At 47.8% G+C, this 10,358-nt stretch overlaps 1 protein-coding gene across 7 annotated transcripts in view; it reads left to right on the top strand.

Annotated features, from left to right (window-relative positions):
• The window catches only part of Prkcg (protein kinase C, gamma), a 27,841-nt gene extending 18,978 nt beyond the window's left edge, over positions 1–8,863 (top strand). For all 7 annotated transcript variants that reach the window (XM_087619658.1, XM_087619650.1, NM_012628.2 and 4 more), the window contains 7 exon segments: positions 1,312–1,403; positions 1,488–1,550; positions 2,769–2,907; positions 6,197–6,277; positions 6,762–6,869; positions 7,551–7,691; positions 7,871–8,863. In XM_087619658.1, coding sequence (XP_087475784.1) covers positions 1,312–1,403; positions 1,488–1,550; positions 2,769–2,907; positions 6,197–6,277; positions 6,762–6,869; positions 7,551–7,691; positions 7,871–8,059 — 813 coding nt within the window. In that variant the 3' untranslated portion in view covers positions 8,060–8,863.
• The last annotated feature ends 1,495 nt before the right edge of the window (positions 8,864–10,358 follow it).

The following is a 10,358-nucleotide window of genomic DNA, read 5'->3' as shown; positions in this document are numbered from 1 at the left end:
GTGTGTGTGTGTGTGTGTGTGTGTGTAAGAGAGAGAGACAGAGAGGTAGAGTCACAGGATGTAACTTGAGATTTAATGCTCTTGGATTTCAGTCAAGTTCTGTAAACTGCTTAGAAAACTAACTAGAGGGGTTGGGGATTTAGCTCAGTGGTAGAGCGCTTGCCTGGCAGGCGCAAGGCCCTGGGTTTGGTCCCCAGCTCCGAAAAAAAGAAAAAAGAAAAAAAGAAAAAGAAAACTAACTAGAGTAACAAAAATAAGGCAGAGGATATTCTGAGGTTCCAGGATTAGAATCTTGGACCCTTCCTATATACTTGTCCAATTCCTTTGGGTTACTGGCTGAGTGGACCAGGAGGTCTCCAAGTCTGTCCCCAATGGGCAGGAGGAAACAGCTGTTCATAAATGGCTATGGTAGAAAGATCTGTAATCCCAGCACTTGCATGGTAAAGGAAAGAGGACCAAGAGTTCAAGGTTATCGTCAGTTACACAGTGGGTTTAAAGTTTGTTTGGGCTACATGAGTCTGTCTGTCTGTCTGTCTGTCTGTCTCTCTCTCTCAAAGCTTGGAGCTAGAGAGATGACCCAACAGTTAAAGACAGTATTGCTCTTGCAGAGGATCCAGGTTCAGTTCCCATTATCCATGTGGTGGCTCATAATGATCTGAGTCTTCAGTCCAGGGCATGCAATGCTCTCTTCTCACCTTCAGAGGCACCAGGCACAATATACATACATGCAGGCAAAACACTCAAAAAAGAAAAAGAAAGAGAGAAAGAGAGAAAAAGAAAAAAAAAAGGCATGGGGGGCGTGTCAGGGATGTTAGCCGCACAACCTTTAATCCTAGCATTTAGGAAGCAGAGGCAGGCATTTGAGGCCATCCTGGTCTACAAAGAGTTCCAGGACAGCCAGAGCTACACTTAGAAATCCAGTCTCAAAAGAAAAGAGGAGAGAGGAGAGGAGAGGAGAGGAGAGGAGAGGAGAGGAGAGGAGAGGAGAGGAGAGGAGAGGAGAGGAGAGGAGAGGAGAGGAGAGGAGAGGAGAGGAGAGGAGAGGAGAGGAGAGGAGAGGAGAGGAGGAGGGGAGGGGAGGAGGAGGAGAGGAGGAGGGGAGGGGAGGAAGGGGAGAGGAGGGGAGGGGAGGAGGAGGGGAGGGGAGGAGGAGGAGAGGAGAGGAGAGGAGGAGAGAGGAGAGGAGAGGAAAGGAGGAGAGAGGAGAGGAGAGGAAAGAAAGGAAAAGAAAAGAAAAGGAAAGAAAAGAAAAGCGGTTCTGTTCAGGTGTGGGTGTGTCCCTGCCACTAAGCCACACCCACTCCTCCTTAGGACCGCCTGTATTTTGTGATGGAGTACGTCACTGGGGGCGATTTAATGTACCACATTCAGCAACTGGGCAAGTTTAAGGAGCCCCACGCAGCGTAAGTACCAGAATGGTGAAGGGAGCGGGAGGTGGGAGAAGTGATCCTGTTATTGACCTTCTAACTTGCCACGTGCTCCTCCAGATTCTATGCCGCGGAAATCGCCATAGGCCTCTTCTTCCTTCACAACCAGGGCATCATCTACAGGTCAGTAGCCCCAACAGTTTCTGGAGAGGGAAATAGGTCCCTGCAGGGGACGGGATTCCAACACACAGCTCCGGATTGTTGAACGCTAGTTGCCTTGGGTTTTGTTTCCTATTGCTGTGTGAAAGTACACTATAAGGGGGCTCGAAGGATGGCTTCAGCAAGGCTGGATGCTGCCCTTGCAGAGGATTGAAGTTTGATTCCCAACACCCATACCAGGTTGCTCACAACTGCCTGTAACTCCAACTTCAGGATATATGACATCCATGTTTACACCCCACCCCAGGCACCTGGACACAGACACACACACACACACACACACACACACACACACACACACACACACACATATACACACACATCTACGTTTTGAACCAAAAAACGAAACAAAACAACAACAAAACAGTCAAAGGGAGGAAGCATTTGGCGTGGCTCACAGTTTCTACCATTGAATCAAAGTAAAATATACTTGAAGCAGCTACTTACATCCACAATTAAGAACAGAGAACATCCCCTGCAGTGGTGGCTCATACCTTTTTTTTTTTTTCGGAGCTGGGGACTGAGCCCAGGGCCTTGTGCTTCCTAGGCAAGCGCTCTACCACTGAGCTAAATCCCCAACCCCTTTATTTTTTTTTAAGATTTATTTATTTATTATATATAAGTACACTGTAGCTGTCTTCAGACACACCAGAAGAGGGCATCAGATCTCTTTACAGATGGTTGTGAGCCACCATGTGGTTGCTGGGAATTGAACTCAGGACCTCTGGAAGAGCAGTCAGTGCTCTTAACCTCTGAGCCATCTCTCCATCCCAGCTCATACCTTTAATCCTTTAATCCCAGGACTCGGGAGTCAGAAGCAGGCAGATCTCTGAGTTAGAAGACACCAGCTTGGTCTACAGAACAAGTTACAGAACAGCCAGGGCTACACAGAGAAACCGTGCCTCAAAAGAAATAAGGAGCAGAGAACAATGGATTAATTCATGAAGCTAGTGCTCAGATTACATAGTCTATAAGCTTTCTTACCTGGGGAGTGGTACCACCCACAGTAGACTAGGTCTACCTACATCAACTAAAGTAATGAAAAAAGTCCTCAACAAACTTATCCACAGGCCAACCTGATCCAGACAATCACTCAATGAGACGCTTTTCCTGGGAGATTTTATCAAGGTGACATTGAAAGCTAACCATCATACTGTCCTTCCTCATACACTCATCCTCCAGGGACCTCAAGTTGGATAATGTGATGCTGGATGCTGAAGGACACATCAAGATCACAGACTTCGGCATGTGTAAAGAGAATGTCTTCCCTGGGTCCACAACCCGCACCTTCTGTGGGACCCCAGACTACATAGCACCTGAGGTAACTCTGAACCTGATGCTCTGTGGGCATCTCTCAGTGGGTGCAGTTGTCTAATAGTCATAGTAGACAAGGCTTGTCCTTCATTTGTGGGTGTCTTAGCAGCTCCCACCCATGGTAGTCTCCACCTGTGCCCTGAGCAGGGAGACTGATATGCTGAGCACTTGAAGTCAAGGGACTGGTCACACCATGATAAGAGAAGAAAGCAGTGAACTTACACATGTGTTTAGTGCCCAGCTCACACACTCCATACCATTCATACCCTTCCTGCTTCCCTACCTAAGGAATGGTGCTACTCACAGTGGGTTAGATCTGCCTACCTCAAATGGGTAAAGCAAGCAGGACCTGAGGATGAATAGTGTACATGAGTATGATTGGCTTGGAGGAGTGTGAGTAGAACACACACTATTCCAAAGTGGAGAAGGTGGAGACTATTTCTAGTGCGTTTTGAGTGGGCAGGCCTGAGAACACTATGCCTACTGTGAGGCTTTGTGTCTTCTGTATGCTGTTTGGGCGGGGCTTACCCTTTAGTACAGAATTGAATGGCAGCTCATTGATAAACAGTACATGTAGTTTTGTTGTCGATTTTTAAAAAAAAATCGTTACATGTATGTGTGTGTGAGTAGTAGTAGTAATAGTACTACTACTACTACTACTACCACTACTACTACTACTACTACTATGTATGTATGTATGTATGTATATGTATGTATGTGTGTGCATGTTTTCATGTATGTGGGCACATTTGTGCCTGCATGTGGAGGCCCAGGGTTATGTTAGGAATTCTGTACCACTCTTCCATTTTATTCATTGAGGTAAATTCTCTCAGTCAAACCTAGAGCTTGATGATATGCTAATCTCCCTACCTAGCTTGTGCTAAGGATCTTCTGCGTCCTCTTTCTGTTTCTAAGACAGGGTATCATGTATTCCAGGCTGGCTTCAAACTCACTGTGTAAGTGAGGATGACCTTGGATTTATGGTCCCTCTGCCTGTATCTCCCTAGTGCTGGAACAACAGCTGGTGTTCGTCAGGATACCTGGCTTTATGTGTTACTGGGGTTCAGATCCAGATGTTCATGTATCCTGGGGAAAGAAACACTCTACTAAGCTGCACTCCAAGCCTATGCACCTCATACTTTTTTTTCCCTAATAGTGGGAGCTGAACACTTACCCACGATTCTATAGTATTAATAGATCTTCCTCCTGACACTCTGAGAGGGCATGGTCAGAACCTTGAACTTCCCAGAGGAGCAAAAAACTGACCCTTGGATATTCCCCCCCCCTTCTCTCTGTTCTTTCTTTCTTACCTTTTTCCTGTTTATTTGTTTGTTTTGTTTTTCAAGACAGGGCTTCTCTCCATAATAACCCTAGCTGTCCTAGGACTTACTATGTAGACCAGGCTTGCCTCAAACCCATAGAGATCTGCCTGCCTCTGCCTTGAGAGTGCTGGGATTAAAGGCAGGCACCACCACTGCCTGACTAATCCTTGGATATTTTCAGTGGTGTTAAGAAGCCGGAGCTAATATTCTAAAGGTTCATGATGTAGCTGTATGTAGTATGCTCACACTGGCTTTGTTAATCTGTGGAGGCCATTGTACAGTGTGAAGGTGCTGTCTCTTGACCTTTACCATAGATCAGTGCTAGGACCCAAGTAATCAGTGTCACTGGTTGAAAACTCTTCCTGGAAATTTGAACTCACTGCCACAAGAAACACACATATAAAATTAATCCTGACTCTGACCCTGACTCTGAGGCTAGACTTCTCCAAGCTTAAAAATCTCTTCTCTCGGCCAGGTGTGGTGGCACACACCTTAATCCCAGCACTTTAGGAGCCAGAGGGAGGCAGATCTTTGTAAGTAGGAGGCCAGCCTGGTCTACAAAGACAGTCCAGGATAGTCAGGGTTCTGTTACACAGAATCTCCTGTCTCACTATTTGTTAGGCTGAACTGGGAGGATCTCCAGTTTGGGTGAGGGCAACTGGAGATATCTAGTGAGACCCTGTCTTGGGAGAAAAACAGAAAACAAGAGGAATGAGAAAATAATTGAATCAGGTATGGTGGCTCGCTCTTGTAATCCTAACAAGTAAGAGATGGGAGCAGGAGGATCAGAAGTTCAAGGTCATCCTTATCTACGTGGAAAGCCAACCTGGGATCATGAGGTCTTGTCTCAAGAAATGTTTCTCTGGTCTTTGAAATTCATCCAAGGGTCAGCCAGATGGCACTGTGGGTAATGTAGCTACTGCTAAGACTGATTGATCACTTGGGTTTTATCTCAGGAACCCACATACTGGAAGCAGACAACTGGCTCCCAAAAGTCTTTACTTCCACACGGAAGCCATGGCATGCATATGTTCTTCTCAGTAAACTAATAAAAATGTGTTAAAAATGAGATTTAGTTAGGCCTCGTGATGCATGCCTTTAATCCCAGCACTAGGGAGGCAGAAGAAAGTGGATCTTTGTGAGTTTGAGGCCAGCCTGGACAGGTAGTGCTGTTATGTTACATGGAAATCATGTCTCACCCTCCCCCACACACATTTAAAAAAAAAAAGAAAGAAAAGAAAAGAAAAAAGAAAAAGATTTAGCTCTATATGCTTAGCATTCAAACAGAAGGTGTGGTTACCCACATATTCTACATGGGTAGTACTTATGACTTGATCCTTAGATAGGCTTTAAAATATTATTAAAATTATTATTATTTTATGTATTCATGGGCATATATGTTACAGCATATATGTGGAGGTCAGAGAAAAAATTTGTGGAGTTTAATTTCTTTCCTCTTTTAAAAAAATTGCGTGTGTGTGTGTGTGTGTGTGTGTGTGTGTGTGTGTACATGTCACAGCTTGCATATTGAGGTCAAAGAACAACTTTAGGGAGTTAGTTTTCTCTTCTATGTGAGTCCTAGAAATTGAATTCCAGTCATGGGGTTTTGTGTGTCAAGGGGCTTTTTACCTGCTCCCATTTTGCCAGCCCTTCCATGGACTTTATATATTGCCAGGTAAGTAAGCTTGTAAGTATATCACCACTGTTTCCTGGATTTTCCAAATGGTGGAGCTCTTGCTAAAATAGTCAGAGTGGAAAGTTCTTGAAGTGGGTCAGGATCCAGAGAGAGAGGCCATAGGAATCCTGCAACCTTAGAGAACAAACATCGAATTCCTAGCACTGGGGAGGTGGAGACAGGAGATTAAAGAGTTCAGGGTCATCCTCCGACACATAGTTAGTTCAAAGCTAGCCTGAACCACGTGAGGCTCTGTCTCCAGAAAATATCACACACTCTGCTTTCTCTTCCTCTGTTAGATCATTGCCTATCAGCCCTATGGGAAGTCTGTCGACTGGTGGTCCTTTGGAGTCCTGCTGTATGAGATGTTGGCAGGACAGGTAAGGCAGAATACGGAATGTTGGCTTAACTAATGGCCACACAGTGTCGGGCGTCCCTTTTTATGTGGTATTATTCTAGAAGGAACAGAATGGCAAGGTTTAAGAAAACATGCTGATCCATCAGGAAGCTGGGGTAGCATGGCGCTGTCCGCGGTCCTGAAACATTGTTTTAACCGTGATGGTTAGTGAGAACAGTCTTTCCTGCATCCCTCTTCCCCCCATTAGATGACATATTGCCAGTGACTTACATAGCAGAAGACAGCTGGGCAGTAGAGTGATGCACAGAACTAGGGCATGTACGATAAGGAATTAGAGATGAAAATGGAATAGTTTTCTTGCTTTTATCTGAGGCAGTTGGCCGTAGGGGTGGGGTGGGAGGATGCATTATCAGGATGCTTTTGTTTGAAGTGGGTATTGAAGGGATGCAGGCTTGGAAAAGGCAGCCTCACATGTCTCTTACTTGATTCTGCCTCCTTTTTAAAAGCCACCCTTTGATGGGGAAGATGAGGAGGAGCTGTTTCAAGCCATCATGGAACAAACTGTCACCTATCCCAAGTCACTTTCCCGGGAAGCTGTGGCCATCTGCAAGGGGGTGAGAGCCCCAACTCCCAGCTTTTTCTGACCCACAACCCATATACCTCGGTGGCCGTCTCTTTTAGAAAAAGGCTCCTGTCACTCAAACCTTTCTACAGGCATTTCCTGCAAGAGTAATTTTGAACAATATTTTGCTACCTTGATGTCATCCCAGACCAAGGGTGGCATCCCTCTGCCTCACCCTGGCCCACAGCAGGAAATGTCAAAAGGGCAAAGTGTCTTTCTAGAGTTGGGTAGATCAGATTACCCCTAATCCCCATGACATATTCTTCATGGGTCTTGATGAGTCATCCAAACTGTAAGTCTCAGTTTCTTCTTCCTTGGGTGATGCAGAAGAAAGTGCATGGCCCACAGGAGATCTTCCACCTCTCCCCATCTCTCCCTCTCTTCTTCCTCCTGTTTTGGATTTCTCCAATTTCCTCCTCTCTGACCCTTATACCACCACATTTGATTTTTAAAAGCATTTTACATTGAATTTTTAGTCTACTGATTTGTGTATGTGTGCACACACACATACATCATAATACAAGATGTTCAGAGGACAGTGTTAGGAGTAATTTTTTTTCCCCTTCCAACATGTAGGTCCTAGGAATCAAACTCAGGTCATCTATCAGACACGGTGGCAAGTGCCTTTACTCACTGAGCTATCTGACAGGCCCTCTTTGTGTGCTTTCCACAGTTCCTGACCAAGCACCCAGGAAAGCGCCTGGGCTCAGGGCCAGATGGGGAACCCACCATCCGGGCTCATGGCTTTTTCCGTTGGATCGATTGGGAGAGGTTGGAGAGACTGGAAATTGCGCCTCCTTTTAGACCACGTCCGGTCAGTTGCTCTCCCAATTTCTGTCCCTGGAAGTTGGGTGGGACTCCCAAGCTTGTATGTGGAGGTGGGGTGGGGGGAATCCTTCTGCAGAGATGCTCCTAAAGGGATAAACAGAGATCACGGGGATGTGCATGGATTCTGATTATCAGGGCTTAATTTTCCATTCGCTCGTATCACAGTGTGGCCGCAGCGGCGAAAACTTTGACAAGTTCTTCACGCGGGCAGCGCCAGCCTTGACCCCGCCAGACCGCTTGGTCCTAGCCAGCATCGACCAAGCTGATTTCCAGGGCTTTACTTATGTGAACCCGGACTTCGTGCACCCAGATGCCCGCAGCCCCACAAGCCCTGTGCCTGTGCCCGTCATGTAATCTCATCTGCTGCCGCTAGGTGTTCCCAGTGCTCCCTCCGCCAAGTTGGCTGTAACTCCCATCCACCCCCATCCCCGCCTCTAGTCCGAATTTTAGGTCTCTTAAACCACCCAACCTTCTGGCCTCTTTCACGCGCCCCAATGGGTTCTAGACGCTGTTCCCCAGCATTGCTGGCATTTTAAACTTCAAACAGTCTCTAGAGCCTTTCTGTGTTCTAGATTCGTTGTGCTGAGCCCTGGTTTTTCCCCACCCCCAACATCTGGATGCTGTTCCAACTCTTCCCAGAAACCCCACTCCGTGTGGGGTTCTAGACTCTATCTTGGTAGTTTTATGCCTTCTCTCTCCCTAGACCACGTTGGGAGAAATAGTCTCATGAGATTGCCTGCTCCAGACTAAGATTCCAGATCAGCTCTCTGCATCCTTCAAGGCCCCTCCTACCTCCACTTCAGTTGTAGAATTAAGTGGGAGGCTGGGCTCCGTGTTCCAGGCCACCTCCCTTCCATGTTCTGGGGATTCCTGGCATGCACGGAGGATTCTCTCCCCGACTTTTCTCAGTCAGCTTTTGTTCTAGATTTGTTCCAGAACCCTTCACTGCTCACCTGCCCCGTGCATGGCTCCAGCCTTGGTCGGAATCACACACACACACACACACACACACACACACACACACACACACACACACACCCCTTGTCCTCCGCAGTGCCTGCCACTTTCTGGGACTTTCTCATCCCCCACGCCCTTCCTTTATCCTCTCCCACCCAGACACAGCTGCTGGAGAATAAATTTGGGATGCTGATGCTAAAATGTTTGGATGTTTTCTCGTAAAGTTTGGGGGATGAAGTGGGTGCGGAGGTGGGCTGGCTGTACATAGAAACAAACATGGGGGGTAGTGGAGAGAGAATGCGCAGACCTGTAAAATGAAAGAGAAGAGAACTTCGGCATGAGTGCGACATACACACGGTTTCAGAGAAGACCAATGTGACTGCATCGGTAACATACTCAATGAATAACCCTTGACCACTGTGTCAGCAAGTGATCGACCCTCCACCCAGTTATTACATGCTCATATTCACACAGAGCAAAGTACAGGCACAGACAACACACACCCAAATCTAGAGAAATCCTGGAAAGGTACATGTAAAGCTGGCTGCCTGTGGAGAGACAGACATGATCAGAAGGACCCCATGTTACAGAAGGTGAGAGAACCAGAACCTGGGAGCTTGGAAGCCAGTTAGCAAGGCAGGAGACAGGCAGAAACGTCATCCCGGCCTCTTTCTCCCCTGACCCACTTTGCGAGTATGTGTGGAGGGGAGCAGGGAGTGGAAGGGGCCAATCAAGATAGACTACGTTTCCCAGCAGACATCGCAGAAGACCCTGCCCCCACCCCTACCCCCAGGTGCTGGCCTCTGGCCGCCAGGGCTGATGGGGAATGTAGTCTCTGGATCAGGCAAGCCAGCAGAATGGTGTGCCTGTCAGTGTGTTTGGAGGGGACAGAACTCAAAAGCTTAGCAGGTTCCTTTGAAGGCCTGGCATTTCTTCTCTGGATCTTCGAGTCTCACTCTAGCTGAATGCTAAAACTACCCCTTTCTTCGGTATCACCCATCCTGTACTCTTATCCGGTTCTTGAAAGCCCCAGAACAAGTTTCGACCCTCGGCGGGCGGCCTGCCCCTTTAAGAGTGGCCCCGCTGACATCACGGCGGGGGGGGGGGGCTGGCCCCGCTCCCGGCTCCGCCGCCGCTGCAGGACCCGGCTCTGCTCTGCGCCTGCCCGCCAGCTGCTCTTGGGACCCTGGCCCGGGACGCCCCTTCCCGCCTTCTTCAGCTACCTAGACGCCCCCCCAGGCTCCGCCCCTTGCCCGGCTACAGCCCCAGTCCTCATCAAGGGACATCCCATCCTGACTTGCCCCTGCTGTCTCTCCTCAGAAAGTGTCTGTCTGTCTGTCTGTCTGTCTCTCTATCAATCATCTATCTATCTCTATTTTTCTATCTCCTCCATACAAGCTTAAGGTCCCTGGATTTCAGTTTCCTTTGGTCCAAGGCCTCTGAGCTTTCCCTGCCTGGATTTTGGGACTCTCTTTCCTCTCCACTTCCAGGGCCTCAAAATCTCTGAGCCGCTGGAGTGGTGGGGGTGGGGACACCTGAAACTACTCCATCTCTGTCTCCCCTTTTCTGTCTGTCTTTTCTAGTCTCAGAACTCAGGATTCTGGGTTCCAGAATCTCTCTCTCTCTCTCTCTCTCTCTCTCTCTCTCTCTCTCTCTCTCTCTCTCTCTCTCTCTGCCCTTCTCGGGCTCTCTGCCT

This window comes from Rattus norvegicus, chromosome 1 (genome assembly GCF_021556685.1).
Source record: "Rattus norvegicus strain SHRSP/BbbUtx chromosome 1, alternate assembly SHRSP_T2T, whole genome shotgun sequence".
NCBI lineage: Eukaryota > Metazoa > Chordata > Mammalia > Rodentia > Muridae > Rattus > Rattus norvegicus.
This window is presented reverse-complemented; position numbering and strand designations above follow the sequence as displayed.